Source organism: Marmota marmota, unplaced genomic scaffold (genome assembly GCF_001458135.2).
Source record: "Marmota marmota marmota unplaced genomic scaffold, marMar, whole genome shotgun sequence".
Lineage (NCBI taxonomy): Eukaryota > Metazoa > Chordata > Mammalia > Rodentia > Sciuridae > Marmota > Marmota marmota.
Window position 1 is genome coordinate 1,362,709 of NW_026000173.1, and position 23,765 is coordinate 1,386,473.

Consider the following 23,765-nt stretch of genomic DNA (forward strand, 5'->3'; position numbering starts at 1 on the left):
GAGATTTCATCTCACCCAAGTCAGAATGGCAATTATCAAGAATGCAAGCAATAATAAGTGTTGGAGAGGATGTGGGGGGGGAAAGTACATTCATATATTGCTGGTGGGACTGAAAATTGGTGCAACCATTTTGGAAAGCAGTGCATAAATTCCTCAGAAAACTTGGAATGGAACCCACCATTTGACCCAGCTATCCCACTCCTCGATCTATACCCAAAGGACTTAAAAGTCAGCATACTATGGTGACACAGCCACATCAATGTTTATAGCAGCTAAATTCACAATAGCTAAACTGTGGAACCAACCTAGATGTCCATCAATAGATGAATGGATAAAGAAACTGTGGTATTTATTTATTTATTTATTTATATTTATTTTTTAGTTTTCGGCGGACACAACATCTTTGTTTGTATGTGGTGCTGAGGATAGAACCCAGGCCGCACGCATGCCAGGCAAGCGTGCTACCGCTTGAGCCACATCCCCAGCCCCAGAAACTGTGGTATTTATGCACAATAGAATATTACTCAGCATTAAAAGAGAATAAAATTATGGCATTTTCAGGTAAATGGATGGAGTTAAAGAATATTATGCTAAGTGAAGTAAGCCAATCCAAAAAATAACTAAAGGCCAAATATTTTCTCTCATTAGTGGATGCTGACCAATGATGGGGACTGGCATGGGAAGAATGGAGGAATTTTGGATTGGGCAAAGGACAGGGCAAGGAGGGGTTAAGGGCATAGGAAAGATGGTAGAATGAGATGGACATCATTACCCTTAAGTACACAAATGATTGCATGAATGGTGCATTTCTACACCATGTACAACCAGAGAATTGAAATGTTGCACTCCATTTGTGTACTGTGAATTGAAAGGTATTCTGCTGCATATACAACTAAGTAGAATGAATAAAAATAATTTAAAAATTCTTATTGATTATAAGTTACTAACACTAAGAAAGGCTGCTTCATCATATTCTAGAATTTGTATCAATATTACTGTGCCTAACACTGTTCCAGACATTTTCCATATATGAAATAATTTTACTCTTACACCAGTTGTATGTGTGCTATTACTGTTCTCATTTTATAGATAAGGAAACTGAGACACTGAAATATTAATAACTTGCCATGAGTCACACAGTTAATAAATGACATGTACAGATTCTTTGCACCATTCTCTCTTCTGCAAGATTGGTGTCTTCTGGTTGCTGGGACAATAATATTGTTTTGAATTCCCCTTAGAAGTAAAATTAACTTCCTAGGAACCCAAGATAAATACATCTTTCCTAGTTTAAGCATTACAATCTGTTATGACTTTGACCTTTATCTTATTTATTTATTTCATAGCACAGGGGGTTAGAACCCAAGGCCTTAGGCATTCAAGGCAAGCACTCTACCAACTGAGCTATATCCCCAGCCCATTGGTTTTGATCTTAAATGTCTCCAAAACACTTATGTCTGAAGGCTTGACCCCTGCAAATAATTATGGTGCTATTGAGATAGTGGAAACTTCAGAATGTAAATCCTAGTTGATGAAAGTTGGATCACTTGGGGGCATGACCTTGATGGATATACTTGATGGTTTATTGCTGTGATTATACTTAACCATGTGATTTGGAACCTTTGGGATTGTTCTTCAGGAGGAGTTTTTAAAAGTTTGGAGATGCTAGCTAGAGAAGCATTAGAATTCTAGGAGCATAGCTTAATGGGTGATATTAGTGAGAGCTCAGATGATCAAAATATTGATAGGAAACCAGACAGTAAAAGCTGTGCTCCTTCCAGGCAGGAAAAGCTGTGCTCCTTCCAGCAATTCACAAGGGTGAGGTAGAATGACCACAAGTTCTAGGCCAGCCTCAGCAACTTAGTGAGGTCCTAAGCAACTTAGCAAGATTCTGTCTCAAAATAAAAAATATGAGAGTTATGGATGTGGCTCACTAGCTAAGTGACCTGGTTCAAAACAAAACTAAACAAACAAAATAAAACAAAACAAGACAAAAAAACCCAAATCCTGAGGTTTTACATAGAAATGAGGACTCAATTTGGAATTGGACTGGAGGCTATTTGTGTTATATTCTGGCAAGGAACTTGTCTACATTTTGTCCATGTCCTGAGACTTTTTTGAAGCCAAGTTTAAAGATGATGAACTAGTTTTTCTGGCAGAGGGAATTTAAAGGCAGCACAGCATTCAGGCAGTGGTATAGGTATTGCTGACTCCTTTTAGCCAAATTTACAATGAGGAAACAGGAGGAAAAAGCACTACAGAAAGATTTGGAAAACTTGCAGTTTTTCCAGAAAATGAGCACATTTTAAAGTTATAGCCCAGGAAGCTGAAGTTGCTAAAGAGAGCACTGTTTAAAAGAAATCAAGTTATTTACATTGGAACAATATAAAAAATCTCTAATGATTGTCTCAGAAATTGTTGAGACTCTCCCCCGCCCGCCAGCCAATGCAGACTTAAGAACGTAAAAGTGTAAGCTTATTTCTAAGATTTTGCTTTGAGATTAGAGGCCTGGGTTGCCTTGGTTTCATAGATCCATCTAGGGAATTGTTTTCCCAGGGTTTGTCTCCCTGTGTTCAGCCATCCAGGAGCCTAGAGCAATGAAGCCATGGTCCAAGGGGGTCTGGCTGATGCTTCTGCTAATGACAAACCTTGGCATCATTACTGTGCTACTTTTCCAGGCAAGCTGAATTCAAGAGTTACAGGGTTATAGAAGCTTCCACCATAATTTCAAAGGAAAGCTTGGGAAGTGATGCAGTGTAAGAATTCCTTCAAGAAGCCTATGTCAAGGTGATGTGTGAAGCTATTACAGTGAAGCCAAAATTTCAGTGGAGATTCCAGGAAGTTGAAGATACCAGTGAAAATGGAATGACCAGCAAGGAAACCTGCAAGTAGGGAGAAGAACCAGCCCAAGATAGAAACCACAGGGTTGCAGCCAGTAAGGCCATATGGGTTGGGTGTCTATGTCCTTTGAAACTCATATCATTCCACCTTGTGACCCAGAGGTGAGACATGGAGCATTAGGATTTAATGTTTGCTCTGCTGGATTTTGGTTCTGTTTTGATCTAATTCCTCCTTGCTGTTTTCCTACCTCCTTCTTTTGGGATGGGAATGTTTACCCTGTGCATTGTATCTTGGAAGTATATAACTTTCTTTTTTATTTTACAGGGGTTCCAAGCTAAGAGTTTGTCTTGAAGCTCAGAGGAAACTTTATATTTGGATTTTAATTTTTTTTAATTGTATATGTACACAATACCTTTGATTAATTAGTTTGTTTATTTATTTATTTTTATATGGTGCTGAGGATTGAACACAGGCTAGGCAAGTGCTCTGCCACTGAGCCACAACTACAGCCCCCAATATACTTGGATTTTTGAACAATGCTTTTTAAGATTATGGGAACTCTTGCAGATGGACTGAATGCATTTTCTATTATGAGATGTACATGAGCTTTTGGGGGCCAGGGCAGAATGTTATTATGATTTGGATCTTAAATACCTCCTAAATGCTCAAATGTTGAAGGCTGCTCATCTTATGATACTATTGAGTTGGTGGAGTTAGGGCCTACCTGAAGGAAGTTGGGTCATTGGGAATGTGACAGTTTAGGATATATTGAGACCCTGGCCTCTTTCTCTCTTTCTCTGCTTCCTGGACACAATGATATAAGTAGCTTCACTCACCAAGCACTCTCTGCCTAGAGCAACGGAGCCAAATGAGTATAAACTGAAACCCCTGAAAGATGAGCAAAAATAAATGTTTCTCCCTTATAAGTTGATCATCTCAGGTATTCATCACAGTGATGCAAAACACACTATGCTTTCACTGTATGGCTACTATGTTTTTGGAGGAATAGGTAACCCTGAAACTAGAACCATAATCCATTTGAGTTTCTGTCTTAGTATTGCCCACAGGATTAGAAAATTTTCAGTAGGATCTTGAAATTAACAAATTTTATCTATTAGAATAAAAGAGCCAGGGTAAAAGAAGATTCATGATTGTAGAGAGTAAAGGTATCCTCCTTAATGGGATTTTACAAAAGCTAAGAGAAGTACAATGTGTCATGGTGGACCCTGAACAATTTACAAGGAGAAGAAGAAAGTAAAATTTAGAGTAAGAAAATACAAAATATGAGAGAAGGTACCTAAGGAATTATGTTAAGCAGGCCATACAGTGTTTCTTTTATTATTTTCATCCTCTTTGTCTTTACATGTAAGAAAATTCATTATCCCTATACCATGGCTCAGAATGAGCTGTTTTTAGGCAGTCATTTAAGAATTATTTCAAATATTTTAAAACTTTTATTTGATATTATTTCCAGAAATCTTCATTTATTTGTATTATTTTTGTCTGGTATATTATCATAGGGGCTAACAAACTTTTTCTGCAAGGGATTGAATGGGGTTTGGATGGAAGACAAGATAGTCTCTTATAATTCCCAAGTCTTCCATGGTAGCCCCAAAACAACCATAGACCTCTATTCAACCACTGACCTCTATTCAAGATAATTTGTTATTTCCTCAGATGTGTTAAGTTACTAATGAGCCAATAGAAAGTTCCTTATTTCTAATACTGCAGAGTTTTTGTTTGTTCGTTTGTTTTGGGTGCTAAGTATTGAACATGGTCTTGTGCATCCTAAGCATATGCTCCCATATTTTTTTATTTTTAGCATTCTTTTGACTTGATGACTTCCATCTTTGTTTTTAAATTTCCCCATCTGTTCATGTATGCTTTTCATTTTTTAATTAAATTCTTTAACCTATTAATCCTCACCATTTTGAAGTTCTTGATAGTTTCTAACACCTAGGTCATCTCTGAATCTGGTTCTGTTGATTACTTTGTATCTTGACGGGGGTAGTTGTTGTTTCATTCTTATATTGGTACACACTATAATTTTTTTTTTTTTATTGAATGCATCTTGTGTAGAACAAGAAAAATTCAGGAAAGCAGTATTTATGCCTGGAATGAACATGCCTCTTCTCAGACAGTGTGATGGATTGAGTCAATCTAGTTTAAAAGATAGGTTAGATTAAATTTAACTATGGCCAAAATGGCTTTCACTTCTAGTGCCTTATGCTTGGGATGGTGTCTGGAATGCTGCCAGGATTTCTCAATGCTTGTGCTCCACCCTCTGCTCACAGTCTTCCCTGTATTATACCAGGTAGCACCACAGAAGTAGTCTTTCTTCATGTTCTTGCTTCTCTGCCAGTGAATCGCAGAGAGCTACTATTTATTACTTGGTATTTTCGCTGGGGTGGAGAAGAAGAGATGGAATGGTTCTCTGTAATTTTAGGTAGCTTTATAAAAGTATATAATACTTGGGTCCTGGAGATGAACTTTTCTCAGAATTGCCCTACTGACAGGTTGCCAAACTCAGCTTTGTATCTGTGGTTTTTCTTATGTGTGAAGATTTCCCTGCCCCTCCTTGTCTTAGGAGACTTTTAAATATACTGGCATATAATCCCAGGCTCAGAACAGTTTCTTGTCACACCTCCAGGGGTGGGCTTTTCCCCCAACCTGATCCTCTGGTAACAATTTTTTTTAATTATTTTTATTTATTTATTTTTTAGTTGTAGTTAGACACAATACCTTTATTTTATTTATTTTTATGTGGTGCTGAGTATCGAACCCAGGGCCTCACACATGCTAGGCAAATGCTCTACTGCTGAGCCACAATCTAAACCCAACAGTGGGTTTTTGTCTGTGTTCTGGAAGCAACAATATTTGCTGCTCCTCCCCAGAGTCTTAAGCCTTTTGAGTAAGAGCATCATGGGCAGCTGGGCTTCCTGCAGTGGTAGTTCTGCTGTCCTCTGGGCCTATAATATTGAGGGAGGCTCTTTCTAGCCACCCACCTCACCCTCTATCTTCCTTGTAAACATCTGGTAGAAGTAATGAGCAAGTGCATGCTCTGAGCAAGGGCATGCTTCCTCTTCTATAACACCCATGGGCTCTTTAGTCTTTTGGCCTACACCAGATCTTTGGTAATCCACTAAAAGTTTTGCTTAGGTGCGGATGAGACAGTCCATACATCCAGGCTCTGCTCATGAGAAATGTTACCCTTTTCAATATTAGGCTTTTGGACCTCAATATCAGCTCAGCTCTTGGGCTCAATGCTTTGGTCCAAAAAAAGTGATTTTGCAGATTGTTTGGCTTTTTTCTCATTTTTAGAAAGGGAACAGTGCTCTTGCCGGTAATTCAGATTCCAAGTGAAATTAGAAAACTTAAAGTCTATAGCTGAACTACACCCCAGCCAGATTTTTTTAAATTAATTAATTAATTAATTTGTTTATTGTGACAAGGTCTTGCTATGTTGTCCAGCTATCTTCAAACTCCTGGGTTCAACTGATCTTCCTGTATCAGCCTCCTAAGTAGCTGGTAATATATGCACGTGCTGCTCTACCCAAATCAGGAAATAATTTTCATGGCTGCATAGTATTGCTGTGTATTAACATGAGAGTTTATTCAACCAAAGTCATAGGGTGTATTGATGTGATTCCTAATGTTTTATTCGCAGCTTCTTTGCCCCAATCCACCTCTTAAAGTAGCGACTCCTATTTCTTTCTTTCTTCTGTTTTGAGATTTTCCCCTTCCCAACTCCATGTGGTTCTAGTGGGGCTGCCAGTCATAGTACCACCAGCCTCCAAATGAGAAAGTGACTTAGGTCCTGCTATCACAGTGTCCTGGCTACAATGATTGTTTCAGAGATGAGCACAGAAGAAAAGGAACAAAGTGTTTCTCCGGAGATATTAGCATACATGAGGCCCTGTGTTCAATCCCTAGCGCCACACACACACAAAAGGAGATCAGTGTTTCTATGGCAGAAATTATCCAACTCTTCTGACTCTTGACAGGCAGTTGAAAAATAGGTGGATGATGTCAATAAAATATAAAATTGTGTTGATCTGTGCACAATTTTTTCACAAAAAAAGAAAACAGGTGAAAATTATTGTCAGTTGACATCATAGAACTGTAAGAATATAGACTGAGGACACTTCCCGGCCATCTTCCCCACTACTTAGGTGGGGAAAGCCCATAGGTGATAGGAGAAGAGGAGGCTGCAAGAGACCAGTAAATAGGAAAAGATTGGGAAAAGTGGGTCCTGGCAGCAGCAACTCTAATTCCAGGTTATAAATAAAGTCTTTGGTCTGGTTCCTTCAGTTCTTTCTTCATGTCTGATCCACCCTATAAATCTTTTTTTTTTTTTTTTTTTTTTTTTTTTTTTTTTTTTGCTTGTGTTATTTTGATGTGGGTTGGTCACTGGGCCAGGAAACCATTTTTACTAGTTTGTATTCTAGGTGGGTTCAAGGTCTTGCATTATAAAACACACTGAAGAAACAATGTAACTACCTCTCCTGCTCTTTTCCTCATTAAGTAGGAGTTATGAGCCAAGGAATATGCCAAAGAATAAAGCACATCTTAAAAGCTTTTGATGTGTGTTGTAAAACGGCCCTCAGAAAGGCTGTCCAATTTATATTCTTTCTAGGGCTGTGTATGTTCCTATTTTTAAAGAGTCACAATACTGAATAGTATCGATTTTTAAAAATTTCCATTTAGAAAAAGGTTTGCTGATTTTCTGTTAATAGTGACTCTATACCTGTGTTCTCAGACTTGCCTTAACAGAATAATAAAAAGAGAAAATGAAATCAACCAGGAGTGGGAGTTTAGAATATAACCAGAAAAAAAGAGAGAAGTCCAAAATGAGTTGAGGGCTTTCCCTCTCTGAATGCTCAATCTGGCTTTTCCCCAAAGTCACTATTATGGACTGACTGGACCAGTGTGAATGTTTCAGGGAGAAATAAATTTAAGGCAGTGAACTGTGGCCCCTCCCTGCTCTACCACCTTAGCCTGGTTGACCAGAGCATCAGTCACAGCTGCACACTCTTCCTGGGGGTCCAGGATATAAGAGCAGCAGGGGAGGTGACCTCTGGTTCCAGATCCTGAGCCATCTCTCACCCCCCCAAAGTTGTGTGCGCAACTCCTAAGAATATTAGCTCTATTGCCAGCCACTGCAGAATTCCTCCCATAAGCACTTGGTGTCAGAGTTGATTTAGGGAAGGTGGCTTCTTTGCCTATCTTTTCCCATCTTTGGTCCCTTTGATCCTTTACTTAGGGAGAAAAGCTGAAGCACCAAAAGGAAGGTTGGCAAAAAGATTAATATTAAAATATAGTAGACTCCTTGTGCCCTGTTCTCTGTGTTAGCCATAACTTCCTGTTGGGATTCCAGGTATAGTTTCTCAATGGGGGCCTCTTATCAGGGAGGGTTAAGATTGTGCTCTGAGTTATTTGTTACTCCTCTGCTTCTCCCTTATAGAAAATGAAGTTTGTAAAGACAGGAGCTTAATCTATGTGATTCACTGCTATTTGTTGGATGCTTCTAGGGAAAATGCTTAGTTTTTCATTGAATGAATGAACCATTAATACACTGAAATTCTTTTGTTCCCTTAGTAGAAACTACTATTGACATTACCAACCCAGCTTAACTTCCCCTTCACTCAGAAGGTTTGTTTAGATCTGAGGTTTGGGGACTGTGATATAAAATTTATGATTATTCTGGAGACCAAGGACAAGATTCAGATGTGGCAGAACACTCTGGACTGAAGGAACGCTTGTACTGCATCTCCTTTTCAGTAAGCACTGACTCAGCCCTAACTGTAATCTCTTCCGTTTCTGTGCCCCTCCCTGGCCACTTACTTGGTCAAACTTCAAGTATGACCTCTATTATCTTACTTTTGCTATGGCCTCTAAGCCTAAACTTGAGTTCCTGACCACAACTCTCCCACATTCTTGACCTGGGTGTCTTCTTTTAGATCCTGACCTTAACTTTAGATTCTATTGTTTCCCTTCTTCCTGGCATCTTGTTTTGGGTTCTACCCTTGCTGCCCCTGTCTAATTCAGTTCTTTTCTATTTATTCTCCCATGTTAAGCTGTGGGCCAGTTGGTTTTGTTCCCTCAATATCCTACTTCTCCCCAGAATTCCCCTCTCTTGCCTAGGTCCCACTTCCTTCTGGTGGTACAGAAGTGGCTACAATTCAGATGTCCAGAGTTTGAAATATCTCAGCTGTGAAGAAGAAAAACGTTATAATTCCAAGGAAGTATGTTTATGCAGACTGATAAACCTATCCACACCCCAGGGCTGCAGAGTAAGGAACACACAATCAGGGATGAACAAAGACAGGGGAAACAGCTGTGCTATGGTGGAGGGGATCTGTACTTTGGTGATAAGCTTATGGAACCTGGAGGACAGAAGCTAACAAATTCTGGAGGGTTGATGTGTTACTGGTGTTAAATAGGTGCTTTGTTATACCAGCAAGCACAGAGGGTGAAGTTGCTACTGCTGTGCATGTATCCAAAACTAAAGTACACATTTCTCCTGGAGCAGAATATAAGTGTAATTGGGTTCCTGGGTCTTAGAGCCAGGGCAGTTGGCTACAGCTCCTGTTAATTCGTATTTATCCTTTCTTCCTTAGAGGGACATTCCATTATGAGGTTTCACAGTCAGGAGCCCTGAAAAGAAACTGGGCTCTACTTCTCTTTCTCTCAGACTAGGTTTTTTGTTGCTTTGTTTTTGTTTTTAAGCTAAACCTAATGAGGTTTTGCTAACTCAGAAGTACTTGTGAGGAAACAGAATGGGTGGGAAAAAAGATTCCGAGAGCAAGAAAAATCCTCTCTGCTAATGACACCTGTTTCTTTCTAGTATCTTTCTGTGGTGTCACCAGGTACACACCTGTAATCCCACTGACACAGGAGGTAGAGGAGGATGACAAGTTGGAAACCAGTCTCACCAATTTGGGGGGCCAGGGGCTAAGCAACTTAGTGAGACTCTGCCTCAAATAAAAAATAAAAGCGGGTAGGGATGTGGCTCAGTGGTAAAGTGCCCCTGGGCTCAATTTCAATTCCCAGTAGAGAGAGAGAGAGAGAGAGAGAGAGAGAGATGACTTTGTTCCAGTGAATGACAAGGTAAGCAAGGTAAGAATCTAGTTGGGAGGAGAGAAAGGGAAAGGGTTAAGAAAGAATGAGAGAGAATAAGGAAGCAAAGAAGAGAGTCTCCTGGGTAGAAATTCTCCTGTCTGCTGGGTTGTAGAACACATATGCAAAAGGAAGCAGCAACCACTGGCCTATATCCTCACTTCTGTCCACCTAAGAACCAGCAGAGATGACCAGTTCTTACTCTGAGTATCTACATGTCAATTAGGTTAACATTCCTGAGAGATGAGTCCATTAGCTTTTGTTTTTAAAAAAAAAAAAAAAAAAACTTTTTGCACATTTCAAGACCTTCTCTTCAGGAGTAATGCCAAGTGGCTCTGCAGTTTAGATATTAAGAAATAGGGGCTGGTGGGCTGGGGATACCGGTCAGTGGTAGAGCACTTGCCTAGCATGTGCTGGGCTATGGGTTCAATCTCCAGCCTGGGGGTGGGAGAAAGAAGATATATAGTAGGTTAGGAATGTAAGAGCTTGTGCTTAGTACTGGGTTCAAACCCCAGTACTGGAGTGAGGGAGGACAGTTTAGGAATGTATTTAACAAAAGGAAAAAGAAAATGAAAATACATGCACTGTCACTATCTTTGGTTTAGTATGAAGCAAGGAAATATGTGAAGTAGATAATTCTCTTAAGGCAACATTAAACATATACTATGAAAGGTAAAAATGTGACAACATTTGGCAAATATACTTACATTTTCCTTGAACAGAAATTTGTTCCTGACAATGTCTCATGATAGGTTTAATCCTGTTTTGGGGCTATCATAATTTCTACATGCTTCTGAAATACTTATCTTTTAGATGCCCCTGCTGCGTTCTTTTTCCTTCAGTCACAGTTCATGCACTCAAGTTAACTTTTTAAGATGTACATGGGGAATGCATTATTTTCATTTTCTACTCCATGATCTTTTAGCTGCTGTTTTATTTCCCTGTGTACAGGGAAGCTAGGAGCTTGTTGATGGGTAGCCTCCTCCACCACTTTTCCAATTTAGAATTAATTTTAGTTCTTCCCTCCCATCATCTATTTTCCCTCTTCAGCAGGAGTTTGGTATAAATATTGAGTATTTCCTTACAGAAATTCTAGATCTACAGAGGAAACACCAGATCTGTCTTAGACTCTACTGCCCCCTGGAGGTTGATCTCATCATCAACCCCGTTCAGGCTGTATCCTCTTGTAAAATAGCTCCGGTCTTCATCCTGCAGGTTCAGCTGAAACACTGAGACTAACAAAAGGAATTTTACCAAGAAACTGAGGAACAAAAATTATGAGTTTATAGAGTATAATATTTTATCCTCAATCAACAAAATTATGACCAAGATGAACTGTCCGTGTCTAATTTGATTGCTCTATCCAAATATTCAGAAACCTCAGGCAATTTACAGTTGGAAATGTTGCCTACCTAGTTGAGTACTTATTTCCTTCAAGAATCTACTTCTGACTAACCTATGTCCTTCCTGAGTCTTGGCCTCCTGTGTGAGAACAGTACTTTGTTGTCAGAGGAAGTGTTCCTTTTCTGGACTTTGTGACAAAGTCACAAAGTGATATTTGCCTCCTCATTGTCTATATGGTCTCAGGTTTGTGGAAATCTTAGGGTACTTTAATCCTTTTCCCCTCCTTAGTTTTTGCCAATATCCCTTATATCAGCTTCTTCACTGGTTGGCATCACATGGTACTGCCTAAGACTCAAAAGGCAAGCATCATCTGATTTCATTCCTTTTCCTTTCCAAGGTAGACCCAAACTGATTTTCTCCTTTGAATGACTTTGCATCCTCTCTGAGCCCTTTCGTAACCAAATTTCAGCTTTCAATCTCATCTACTTACAAACACAATGACCTGTTTTGACCAACTTACAGATTTAGCCTTTAGATTTGGCAACCATGTTTTGGGGAAAATTATACATGAGCCTTTGATGGAAGGTTTTTAAACAAAATTTTTCCAAAATTATTTTATAATAAGTGAAAGTAAGCTCCCTGTCTATAGGCTTTCAGATACATAGGAAGAGGTCAAGAGATGATTGGTTTCCAAGAAGAAGTTTAAATAATGGTAAGCCCCAGGATATTAACATTTTTCTATAGGTTTATTTGTTGTGAAAAAATTTAGTCCTAAAGCACTTAAGACTGCTAAAGGATTTGGGAGCTCCATTTCTTGAAAACTTTTGGAGACTGGCCATCCCTTTGAGCAATCTCTCTCCTCCCATTCCTGATAAGTCTTTCCCTCAAGTATTCTCTTCTCAGGGCACAAAAGAGACAGGTAGAAAGAAAGAAATGGGCAAGAGAGATAGGAAGAGTTCTTTGTGCATTTTTTGCTTTTAGCAAACTTATTCTTTTTCATATCCTGCTTTAACTTACTCTACCTGGCTTTCCTTCCTCAATACTCCAGGGTGAGCTACAAGTAAGTCTTTGTTAGTTGTGGGGAAAGAAGAAGTGAGTGTATAGTACTAAACCTTGAAGGCAGAAACACCTCTGAAATCTTGGTCCAGAATTCCAAGAATGCTTCAGCACCAAGATCCCAGTTTCCCTAAATTATTTCTGTTCTCTTATCCAGCCCCCATTTCCTCTGTAGACAAGGACACCAATCCCCACTGTAACCACACTCCCTGCCATTCCTGTGATTTTCCATGCCATGCCAATTTAACCAGGAATGGTTTTGTGCTATTCTTCATTTTGTAATAGGTCTTGTCATGGACAATGGCTAAATAGTACCATGAATATATGTGAGAAGTCTCAGAGGAACAGGAACAAAAGGGTGAATTCCTCACAGTATCACCTCTATTTTTCCTTTAAATTACCTCTAAGGTATTTTACAATCAATTCCCTCAGTCTTGTTTCTTAAAAGAGACCAAACATAAACAAAACATTCCTTTATAAATAAGATGCTAGCTGGGCACAATGGCTCATGCCTATAATCCCAGAGGTTTGGGAGGCTGAGGCAGGAGGATAGTGAGTTCAAAGCCAGCCTCAGTAACATACCAAGGCCCTAAACAACTCAGCAAGAACTTGTCTCTAAATAAAATATTTCAAAAAAAAAAAAAAAAAAAAAAAAAAGGCTGGGGATGAGACTCAGTGGTTGAGTGCCTCTGGGTTCAATCTCCATTCCAAAATAAATGAGTAAGTAAGTAAGTAAATAATAAAAGCCTAAAGCCCACTCTCTAAAACTAATAACACCCTAGAGAACTCAGTCTAATAATTTGAATTCCTGAGGACTTTTTCTCTTCCAAGTAAGTCTGAATCTCTAGAAATATTTATCTGATTCAGTAATAAAAACAATTATAAATTAGACAGGGAGTAGCTCTTCCTGGATGCAGATCACAGGAATCATGAGTAATAGGTAGGATTCTTTACCTGCTCTTGGCTTCTTTGCCTGCTTTTCACAGTACGGAATAAGAAGCAGACAGGCACATCATGCAGTTTCTCTTTATTGGACCCAGGATCCAAATAGCAACGGGATCGCAAAATGGCTGGAAGTGGTGCTCAAGTAAGGCATTGTAGACCTATCCTTTCAACTGACACCAGAGGGCAATGTTGGGCACCTTTATAGTGACAGTGGCAGAGTGACAATTTTCAGCATGGAAAAATATGGTAAGTGGGGGAGTTAGCAGATCAAAATGCTGGGCATACTCTTGTCTCAAAATCAACAAAGGCAAAGTAAAATCTGCTCTGAGGGAGGGGCTATTTATTCATTTTTGCATTAGTGCTAAATGAGTTAATATCTTCAGTGCATTCTGAGTAATGCTGTTAGCCAAAAGCATTAATTATATTAATAATTAATTAAATTAATTAGGGTCCTTGTACCTGATCCCAATACAATAATGAGGACATGACTTTGAGAAAATAGGAAAGGAAGTTTATTGCTTTGCTAGCAAAGGAGATACACAGAGGACTTCTGTCCCAGAGGCTGTGATTCTGCCCATCTGGGGGAACAGTGGGGCAGGTTTGGTTTTTTTTTGGGGGGGGGTGGGTACTAGGGACTGAACTCAGAGGCACTTGACCGCTGAGCCACATCCCGGCCCTATTTTGTATCTCATTTAGAGACAGGATCTCACTGTATTGCTTAGCACTTCGCTGTTGCTGAGGCTGGCTTTGAACTTGCAATCCTCCTGTCAGCCTCTTGAGTAGCCAAGATTAGAGGCATGTTTTTAAAAAGGTGAATAGCAGGTTTTTAAAAAGGTGATTCAAAGGCTATATTCTATGTGTTCTCTGTCAGAGTTATAGTTCCCTTATTAATTTGGGAGATGGTCATTTCTGAGATCTTTCGGTGCCATCCCCAAATCTGAATTTGTTCCTGTGGTGGGTATGTGCTCAAGGACAGATAATTCTGCCTAGGTTGGGGAAGAAAGGTAGTCCTGTTTCCCCTGAAATTAGGGTGGAAGGGAGAGAAGATGAGAAAGAAACATGTCCATTCAAGAAATAAAACAGGGCTGGGGCTGGGGCTGGGACTGGGGCTCAGAGGTAAAGCGCTTGCCTAGCATGTGTGAGGCACTGGGTTCAATCCTCAGCACCACATAAAAATGAAATAAAGATATTGTGTCCACCTACAACTAAAAAATATTTAAAAAAAAAATAAACACAGTGGCAGAGCAGCAAAGGCTGTATTCAAAGCACAAAGAGGACCAGTTACAATCATTAATTAAATTAATATCACTATCTTTTATGCCCCTCTGTTCACTACCTATTTAGTCATGTCCTCCTCCTGTTCCTTTTCCATGTCTCTTTCCACTCTCCCCAGTATTGTCTAATTTAAAGTGGAGGTGTTCGAACCCAAATAATTATTGACAATGGAAGAATCTTTCTTTACAAAAATATATGTCTTAGGTAAGAGCAGAAGTTCTGGATCTCAGGGGCTGGGGATATGGCTCAAGTGGTAGCGTGCCTGGCATGCGTGCGGCCTGGGTTCGATCCTCAGCACCACATACAAACAAAGATGTTGTGTCCGCCGAAAAATAAAAAATAAATATTAAAAAAAAAAAGTTCTCTCTCTCTTTGAAAAAAAAAAAAGAAGTTCTGGATCTCATGGATATTAAAGCTGTAGTGAGAAGTGATGATTTGCGTATGGGGAGGGGAATTATGGTCAGGTTAAAACTCATGATGTTTTATGGTTTGGAGTCATGACTTATCCCAGAACAAATTTTAATAATGATGTTTCTGCTTTCACTTTCCGTTGCTCTCTTGGTCAGTGTTATTGATTTTAGTGTCTACTTTGTGGAGAGTCCAGTGTTAAATCTCACAGGAAAGAAGAGTAAGGAGAAAAGGTACCGTTGCTGCATTTAGGGTGGTACTTATGTGTAGTGGGAATATTCTAAGGTTCTGAGTAAAGCAGGAGAGGGTAAGAGAGCAAACTAAAGCAGGGTAGGATTTTCAGGGCACTCCCATGGCTGCAATGCAGGGAAGAGGGAACTGCAGTGTCTGGGGAAGAGGGCAGAATCTCAAGTGGGGTTTTCCAGCTCTGCGCTCCTCTTTTTAGGTACAGCAATGGGAAGGCCATAGGGAGGGAGGCAGTGGGGGTGTCTGTGTGTCAGAAGACTAGTATTTGCTGGTATCAAGAGGTGGAAAAAAATCAGTTCCCTGACAGATGCAGGAAACTCTCAGGACAGGTGAGAAAATGAGACGTAGAAAAGTACACCCAAATTTTAAAAACAAGAAAGAAAAGTACACTCATCCACACATATCCCAAAGAGTCAGAAAGCACCAGTGTAGAAAAGTAGTAAAAAGCCCAAAGTAAAAAGCATTTCACAGGATTATTATCCCAGCTCCAAAGAACAAAGAAGTGTTCTTTATCCTAAACAGATAGTCTTTTTCAGTCTGTCTAAAATTAACCCAAATTTTGTAAGATACAGTTTTCTAGTTCTACAGTTGGTTCTTTTCCCCTTCACATATCTTGGAGCCTCAGTGTTGTTTCATGATCATGTATGTTTGGGTGAATACTCCATGTTATAGGAGAGTTTTTCTGTCTTAAAGATGAAGAAACTAAAGTATGAAGATAAGAAATTACTTCCTTCTGTAATACATTATGAAATGAAAGTAAGAATTACATTATCCATCTCTTCTTTCCCTCTCTCTTCTCTTCTCTCCCTCCCTCCCTCCCTCCCTCCCTCTCTTTGCCTCAGTAGATTGACAAAGCAGGATGAGTTGTGGCATCTGGTAAATGTCCACTTTCAACTTCAGTGGTGTGTGTACAAACACAACATAAATGTGGCTTTGTTGGTGGAGAAAGGGACAGGTAAGAGGGGTCTTCCTGGCTCATTAAGAAAAAAGAAAGGAAAAGGGCTGTCCCAGGAACTTACCCGCTCAAAGTATCCAAACCATCCCCTCATGAGGGATTGGAGGTGGCCTGTTCTTAACTCACAATCAAGGGGGGAAATGTCAGAGTTAGGGTCCATGATGACTCCCTCCTCAAGAATCATCCAACTATTGTCATGTTAACTAACAAGAACAAATAAAAAAATTTTAAAAATCATCCAGTGTTTCTGGTGATTTATGGCATAAATGGAACCACCAGACCCTAATTACTCACAGCAGGGTCTTGCTTCTTCTTCACTGGATACAGTTGACTGGAATGGGACAGATATTTCTCTGGAGATTGTTATGCTCAAATTTGGGACCCCCAAAAGACCACCAGAGACCAAGATGGATGTAAGCAGCAAAGAGGTGTTTATTGGGAGCTAGCTCAGTCCTCCGCGCACACACAGCAACTGGTGACGCTGAGAGGCCCCGAGCCCAGGGTTTGCAGCAGTTTTATACATTCTTTGGAGAAGGCAGGGACTTCACATACATCATAGCATCTCTTAGCAAATCATCACACACTGCGGGAAAATCATAAAACAACTCTAAAACACGATTAGCACATTCACTGGTGGGAACAAGTTGGGCAGGGGTGACTGGTTACTACAAGAGGGGGATTCGTTTGAACTGATTGGTTTAAGCCAAGAGGGGTGTTATCAACCACCATAAACTACTGGGAGGGTCATCTGGCATCCCAGGTATTTCCCTGTCTCATGCTGATTGGTGGCTCCTAGGGGGTTGCTATGGGTCCCCACCTAGCCTGACTGAGTCAGGGACACCTGGCACAGTAGATCTCTCCTGTTATTTGTAGATAAACAACTCAGCAGGGTGGGTGTGTGCCTAGGAGTGCTCTGTGGGTCTTTCCGAGGACAAAGGTCACGCCTCCTTCCTTGGACAGGCTTTGCTCTGAGGTAGAGGCTGGTTTTTCAAGGTAAGCACCAGGAGGTTGGCTTCTTAGAGAGGAAGGCTTCACTACAGGAAAATGTCAGAATTTTTCTGTTTTTAATCATCCATCTGTGATTCCATCTCTTTTACTCAGCAATCCTACTCCACAGTTGACAAAAAGTCTTTCCTAGATCCTGTTTTTAATATTTATCAAATAACTTTTCAAATAAAAACCACTATTTCTACTAATTTGTCTTATAACTTATCCCTATCTCTGTCTGTTCCTATTGGAAAGCAGGCTAGAGAAGAAAAAATGGCTCAGAGTAAAGTTTTCTTTCTATTCTTCCTTCTTCTCTCTCCTATTACTTATAAAAATGGTTTTTGTCAGTCTGCTTTCTATCATTAGACCAAAATACCTAAGATAATCAGCTTAAAGGGAGGAAGTTTATTTGGCTCTTCAAAGGTCTCAGGCCACTGTTGTTTGGCTCTGTGGCAACACAATGCATCTCAGCAGGAGCACATGGCCTTGGAGACCTGCTCACCTTGTGGTATTTGGAAAACAAAGAGAAAGACAGGAAGGGGCCAGGATCCAAATATCCCTTTCAAGGTCACCTGGTGGGCTCACAGTCAGCTAAGAGGGTACTATAAAATTACATGGTAAAGAATATTGATACACAGAGGGAGAAGAATTGGAGACATTACAGCAATCATTCAGCCACATTACTTAAGCCATCACATACTTCCTGTCTTGTAGTTAATTGGACTATTTCTTTATTCTAGGCATTGCACAATCACTGTACTCGGACCTAACTATTTTCAATCTTATTATGTTCTAAGCCTCATTTTCTTACCCCTAAAATATAATATTTGATTTCTATATAATCTTGGTCATGCTTATCTCTCTGCTAGACATCAATTCGGAAGGTGTTATCACCCATAATTTTTCATCTTTTGACAATTATACCTCAGCCCTCCTCTTACTCTATATGTCAGTATGTTTCAGCACCATAACCGGCTTCCTCAATTGTCCTTGGCTGGACCTCTAGTGAAGTACCCACATGCCACTCTTAGGTAATGAAGATTTGAGAGAAAGAGCTCTATTTGGAAATCATAATCACAAGTTTACAGGGAGATAAGATGGTTGGGGTACAAGTTCCAAGGTTGTGGAACCTACTTTTTCTTTCAGGGTAGGTTCCACATGGAAGATTTAATGTATAATTCAGAACAATGGCTCATTACTACCAAAATGCACCTGTGACCCTTCTGTAACACAACCCACAGCTTCCTTGCATCTACAGTTTAAATGGCCTCTTGAAATGTAACCAGCCCCAGGAAGTGCTGGTGAATTACTATATTGATCTAGCTGATGCAAGCTCTAACCAAGAAATTGTCTTCTCCTACTATGTGAGACAGGAAATAGGGATGGGTGAGAATATACTTACCAGGAAAGGGAATGGGGAGAGTCAGCCAAAGAGGATGGATCGATTGACTATCTACATGGAGATATAATGCAAGGCATATATGTAATTTCAAAAATTTTAGATGCTACACTACCAAATTAAAGTTGAGGGAAGAAGATCAAGTTCAAGGCTAGCCTTGGCAACTAAGCAAGACCTTGTCTCAAAATAAAAATAAAAAACGGGCTGGGGATGTGGCTCAAACAGTAGCGCGCTCACCTGGCATGCCTGCGGCCCGGGTTCGATCCTCAGCACCACATACAAACAAAGATGTTGTGTCCGCCGAAAACTAAAAATTAAATATTAAAAATTTTCTCTCTCTCCCTCCCTCCCTCTCTCACTCTATCTTTAAAAATAAATAAATAAATAAAAATAAAATAAAAATAAAAAGGACGGGGATGTCAGTAGTAGAGTGCTCCTGAGTTCAGACCCAGTACCATGCACACACAAAGAAAAATAAAATATAAAGAACAGGTAAAATTAATTTTTATAATATATTTTATGTTTGTAGGGAGTACTAGGATTGGCTCTAGGGGTGCTCTACCACTAAGCTACATCCTCAGCCCTTTTTTATTTTTTATTTTGAGACAGGTCTTTCTACATAACCCAATATGTTCCAAATATCATTTCAACCTGAAATAAAGATATATATTATTAATAGATGATTTTTAAAAGTTGTAGTTGGACACAATACTTTATTTTTATGTGGTGTGAGAATCGAACCCAGGGCCTCGCACATGCTAGGCAAGCTCTCTACTGCTGAGCTACAACCCCAGCTAGATTATATATATATATATATATATTTTTTTTTTGGGGGGGGGTACCAGGGATTAAATCCAGGAGGACTTAACCATCGAGCCACATCCCCAGCCCTTTCTATTTTTTATTTTGAGATAGGATCCCAGTAAGTTGCTTAATGCCTCACTAAGTTGCTGAGGCTGGCTTAGAACTTGTGATCCTCCTGTCTAGCCTCTTGAGCTGCTGAGATTATAGGTGTGAACCACCACACTTGGCCCATTAATAGATACTTCATGGAGCTGGGGATGTGGCTCAAGCGGTAACTTGCTCGCCTGGCATGCGTGCAGCCCGGGTCCTCAGCATCACATACAAACAAAGATGTTGCATCCGCCAAAACTAAAAAAAAATAAATATTAAAATTCTCTCTCTTTAAAAAAAAAGATTATTTTAATAGATGCTTCACATTCTTTGTTTCAACTAACTTTCTGAAACAGTATATTTTATACTTACAACGTATCTCAGTTTAGATTAACCCCATTTCAATAGTCAGTGAATATTGAATAGTGCATTTAGTATTCACATGCGGCTAATGGTTACTGTATTGCTGCACCATGTCAAAAAAAAAAAAAAAAGAAAATAGATTTTAAACAGGATCCCAGGACAATTGTGTGGGAAAATAAAATGAGAAATTAACTGAGAAACTTGTTGGGCAGGGCCAAAAGGTAGAGACCTTGGTTAATGGAAAGTGTGAAGGACATGGAACTTAGGGGGAAATTTCATTTTGTAAACTACTGGTTCATTTGTTCATTTGCTTTGCAGTACTGAGAATGGAACCCACTGCCTCATGCCTAGGAGGGGCCTAGGAGGAAAGTGAAATTCTGGCCAAGCCTCATGGAACCTCTGGGGGTCAGGTGGGAGTTTGAGGAACTGACATCAAGCCCTCAGCAGGAGCAGGAGCTGACAGCCTGCTGAGCAATAATTCACTGAGCAATAATTCCAGTGAGTGGACAGGAAGGTGGAGTTAGGGAAGATTTCTCCACCATCACAAGGGCACAGGGTATCTTAGGGTTCATTCATTTCCACTAAATTTTGAATTGCACTGTGATAAAAAAAAAATCATGAGGATGGATTTTCGCTGATTTTATAAGGGTTATAGGTAGGAAAAAAAAAAAAAGTCTGGAAATTTCCAAGAAATGAAAGATAGCTATCTATTGTGAGGGATGATTTCAATACTGTCTGACCTTTTTGTCTCCCCATTGCCTCCACCCCCCACCCATGGTTCTCAGCCAAATCTCTAACTGGAGGAAGAGACATTGGGACCCATTAGCAGCATCCTTTATTTGATAACTTTCCCCAGACGCTGAGCTGCGGGAGGAGGGATGCAAAGATGCTCTACAGGTAAGGCCTGGGTGAAACTCCGTAACTTCTGTGCTGTTCATTATTTTCTTCTCTTTTTTAAGTAATTGAGAATGGGAGTTTGGAGATAGAAGGGCAGAAACATGTGAACTCTACGAAGAAAGGTGAGTATACATGCTCCTCCTGGAAGAGAAAAGGATAGTTTAAAATCCCAGAGAAGAGTTTTATGCATAGAAGCAACAAGAACGGAACACAAACAGAATAATAGCAAAATCAGACATGACGGGCAACTGAGGCTTGTGGTGGTCCAGTGAGAAGTGTGTTCAGGTGGCAATGGTGGGTGCACATGTATGTCCCCTGTTCTCTTTCAGCACTGAAGGGCTCCTTCTGTTTCTCTCACTGACATTCACTTCCAGACTAACCCCCGCTCCCTCCCTGGTGATATATGGCATTTTCCCCACTGAGGTGTTAGAGCTGACAACATTTAGTTCTCCGTAGAAATGTGCTTTATGGGACTCAGGATGTGGCTCAAGTGGTTGCGTGCTCCCCTGGCATGCATGAGACAACACTGGGTTCGATCCTCAGCACCACAATAAAAATAAAATAAAGATATTAAAAAAAGAGAGAAAGAAATGTGCTTTAACAGCCATGTAAAATGGCAACTGAATGGGGTGATAAAAAGAGCTGGGTATGGAGAAAGATCTGTGTGCACTGGTTTTGGAGACAAGGTAGACTCAGGAAAATACCTAGAAAAAATGAAAATCGGATGCTATCTGGTATTAATATCTTTAGTGTTTTAGATTCATGTTGAAATGAATTTCCTGCTGCTGCTTTTTAAAAATTCATTCCAGGGAGTCATGTATTCTATAGAGCTTTTCTACTTTCTACTTGTTTTTTTCCCTAACTTTCTATATTACTCTACTGTGCTGTTTGCTTTTTCTACCTCTGTCAAATATATTAGTCCTGAAAAGCTGGATGTTACAAAGACAAGTAAATGTAACAGTGAAGGAGCCTGGGTATGTTGGCTGATGATCCAAGTCACATTGTTCCCCTCCTCTACAGGCTGATCTGATCCCCACGGTCAACCTTTCCCTTCCCTAGCTTTCACTTGGCTTCTCACTTTCCCAGCAGTTGCCAGGACCAGATGTGCAGCTGTAGCTGTAAACCGCTCTGGGATCCCTGTGTGTCCTCCAGGTGGTGGATGAAACTGTCTTGCCGGAGAGAGGTGAGCAACAGCTCTGTGAGTAGTCTGCTACTGGGGTGGGGGGAGGGAATTGAAAGAGGACAGTTTGCATCAGAATGAGAGAAATTTCAGCAAGTAGGGAAGAAAGTCTTAGGGAAATAATACAGCACCATCAGGTGGTAGAAAAGCTGGTATGGAAATGAAAGTAGGAAGGATGGTATGAGATGGGCATAGTTAATATGGATGTTAATAAGAAAAGAGGATGAAATTGAAGGCATGAAGATTATGAAAAATGGTGCAGTAGAGGTTAACATTTGAAGAGTAAGGAAGATAATTATGATAGAATGAATCTAAGAATTCTGGAGTAACAAATAAAAGTAATTTGGGAGTAATGAACTGTGACACCAGGTTTCTCAACTGGTTTCACTGTTTCAATACTCTGTTCCCTTTTTCCCCTCTTGTCAGGCCTATATGATGTTTTCTTCCTGGTATTGAAGCCAGATTTAAAGTTAGGTAGTCAGTGTAGTTAGGTAAATCGGGTCTAATATCGAGTGAAATCTAAAATGGAGGCCATGTTGAGAATGAATACCCAGAAAAGTTGAGCAACTCTCCTGGAATGTTAATGAAGTCCAGGAAACAGCCCCCAACAGATTTGAAGATAGCCCATCCCAAAGAAATGTTAATGAACAGCCCCAACAGATTTGAAGATAGCCCATCCCAAAGAAATGTTAATGAACAGCAAACTTGAAGATGCTGACTCGGAAGTGCCCAGATTACTTCTTTGGCCCACCCACCTCTTGGGTCCCCTTCTTCCTCCTGGAGAAGTCTTTTCTGCTGTCCTTTAATAAACTTCTAATTTCTACTCTGACCTTGCCTCTGCGTGCTTCTCTGGTGTTATTCTTCAACATTGGGGAAGCAAGGACTCGTCACCGGTCAACAGCGGTAGCAGTATCATCACTACCACAAGTGGCTGAATATGATGAGTGTCCAGAGACTGGCCCATGGGGTTTTTCTCAAGCTCTCATTGATCTGGGGTTTGGAGAGCATCTGAGCAAGCATTCTATTATCTGGAGGCTCTGGTTCTTTGAAGGCATGGATCTTTCCAGTTTTTCCAAAGAGCTGCTCTAACCAATTTGTTCTTTTGGAAATAACGGTAGAGGAGGAAGGTAAAGGGAAGTTCATATATAAGAAAGAAGAGAGATTCATCTAGGCACTGAAAGAAAGAAAATCTTGGAAGAATCTTCTGTTGTATGAGGTAGCTAGCTTTTCTTTTTTTTTTTTTTTTTTAAAGTGTTTACTCTTATTTTACACAAACCCAGAATGGTATTCCACATTTAGTTACATATTCTAACTTTACAATGATAGAATTCATATTGATGACAGGAGAGAAAGGATGACATGGAATTCTTTTTTTTTTTTTTTTTTTTTAAAGAGAGAGAGAGACAGAGAGAGAGAGAATTTTTTAATATTTATTTTTTAGTTTTCGGCAGACACAACATCTTTGTATGTGGTGCTGAGGATCGAACCCGGGCCGCACGCTTGGCAGGTGAGCGCGCTACCGCTTGAGCCACATCCCCAGCCCCTGAGGCAGCTTTTCTTGGCCCTTCTGCTTGAAGGAGTTCCCCAGCTGTGTTGGAAGAGAACCACTGTGAGAGGGTATACAACCAGTCCTTGTCTTTCTGTTGTCCTCAGACATTGATTTCCATGGGATCAGTCAAGAAAGAACATTAGGGAAGGCAAACCAGAAGTCTGTTATCATTATTATTAAAAAGTTTTTGTGAAAAAATCTGACCAGACCATCTGGGCAGCTGCCTCTTTCTTCCTTTGTGTACCTTCCTGGGTTGTTCTGAGTGGTCTGAGTGGTGGAGGAGGAGGCCAAGGCTGAGGAGCAGCAG

The 23,765-nt window shown here is 40.1% G+C and overlaps 1 protein-coding gene across 1 annotated transcript in view; it reads left to right on the top strand.

Moving 5' to 3' along the window:
* The first annotated feature begins 1,704 nt into the window (after positions 1-1,704).
* Positions 1,705-23,765, top strand: part of A2ml1 (alpha-2-macroglobulin like 1) — a 36,595-nt gene continuing 14,534 nt past the window's right edge. Inside the window, 20 exon segments of the mRNA XM_048787860.1 lie at positions 1,705-1,818; positions 8,443-8,566; positions 8,569-8,621; positions 8,986-9,086; positions 9,088-9,277; positions 13,305-13,487; positions 13,489-13,523; positions 15,147-15,221; positions 15,434-15,563; positions 16,425-16,483; positions 16,485-16,551; positions 18,254-18,422; positions 18,425-18,540; positions 19,580-19,588; positions 20,800-20,851; positions 21,067-21,147; positions 21,150-21,203; positions 21,787-21,927; positions 22,811-22,991; positions 23,487-23,526. Coding sequence (XP_048643817.1) covers positions 1,705-1,818; positions 8,443-8,566; positions 8,569-8,621; positions 8,986-9,086; positions 9,088-9,277; positions 13,305-13,487; positions 13,489-13,523; positions 15,147-15,221; positions 15,434-15,563; positions 16,425-16,483; positions 16,485-16,551; positions 18,254-18,422; positions 18,425-18,540; positions 19,580-19,588; positions 20,800-20,851; positions 21,067-21,147; positions 21,150-21,203; positions 21,787-21,927; positions 22,811-22,991; positions 23,487-23,526 — 1,974 coding nt within the window.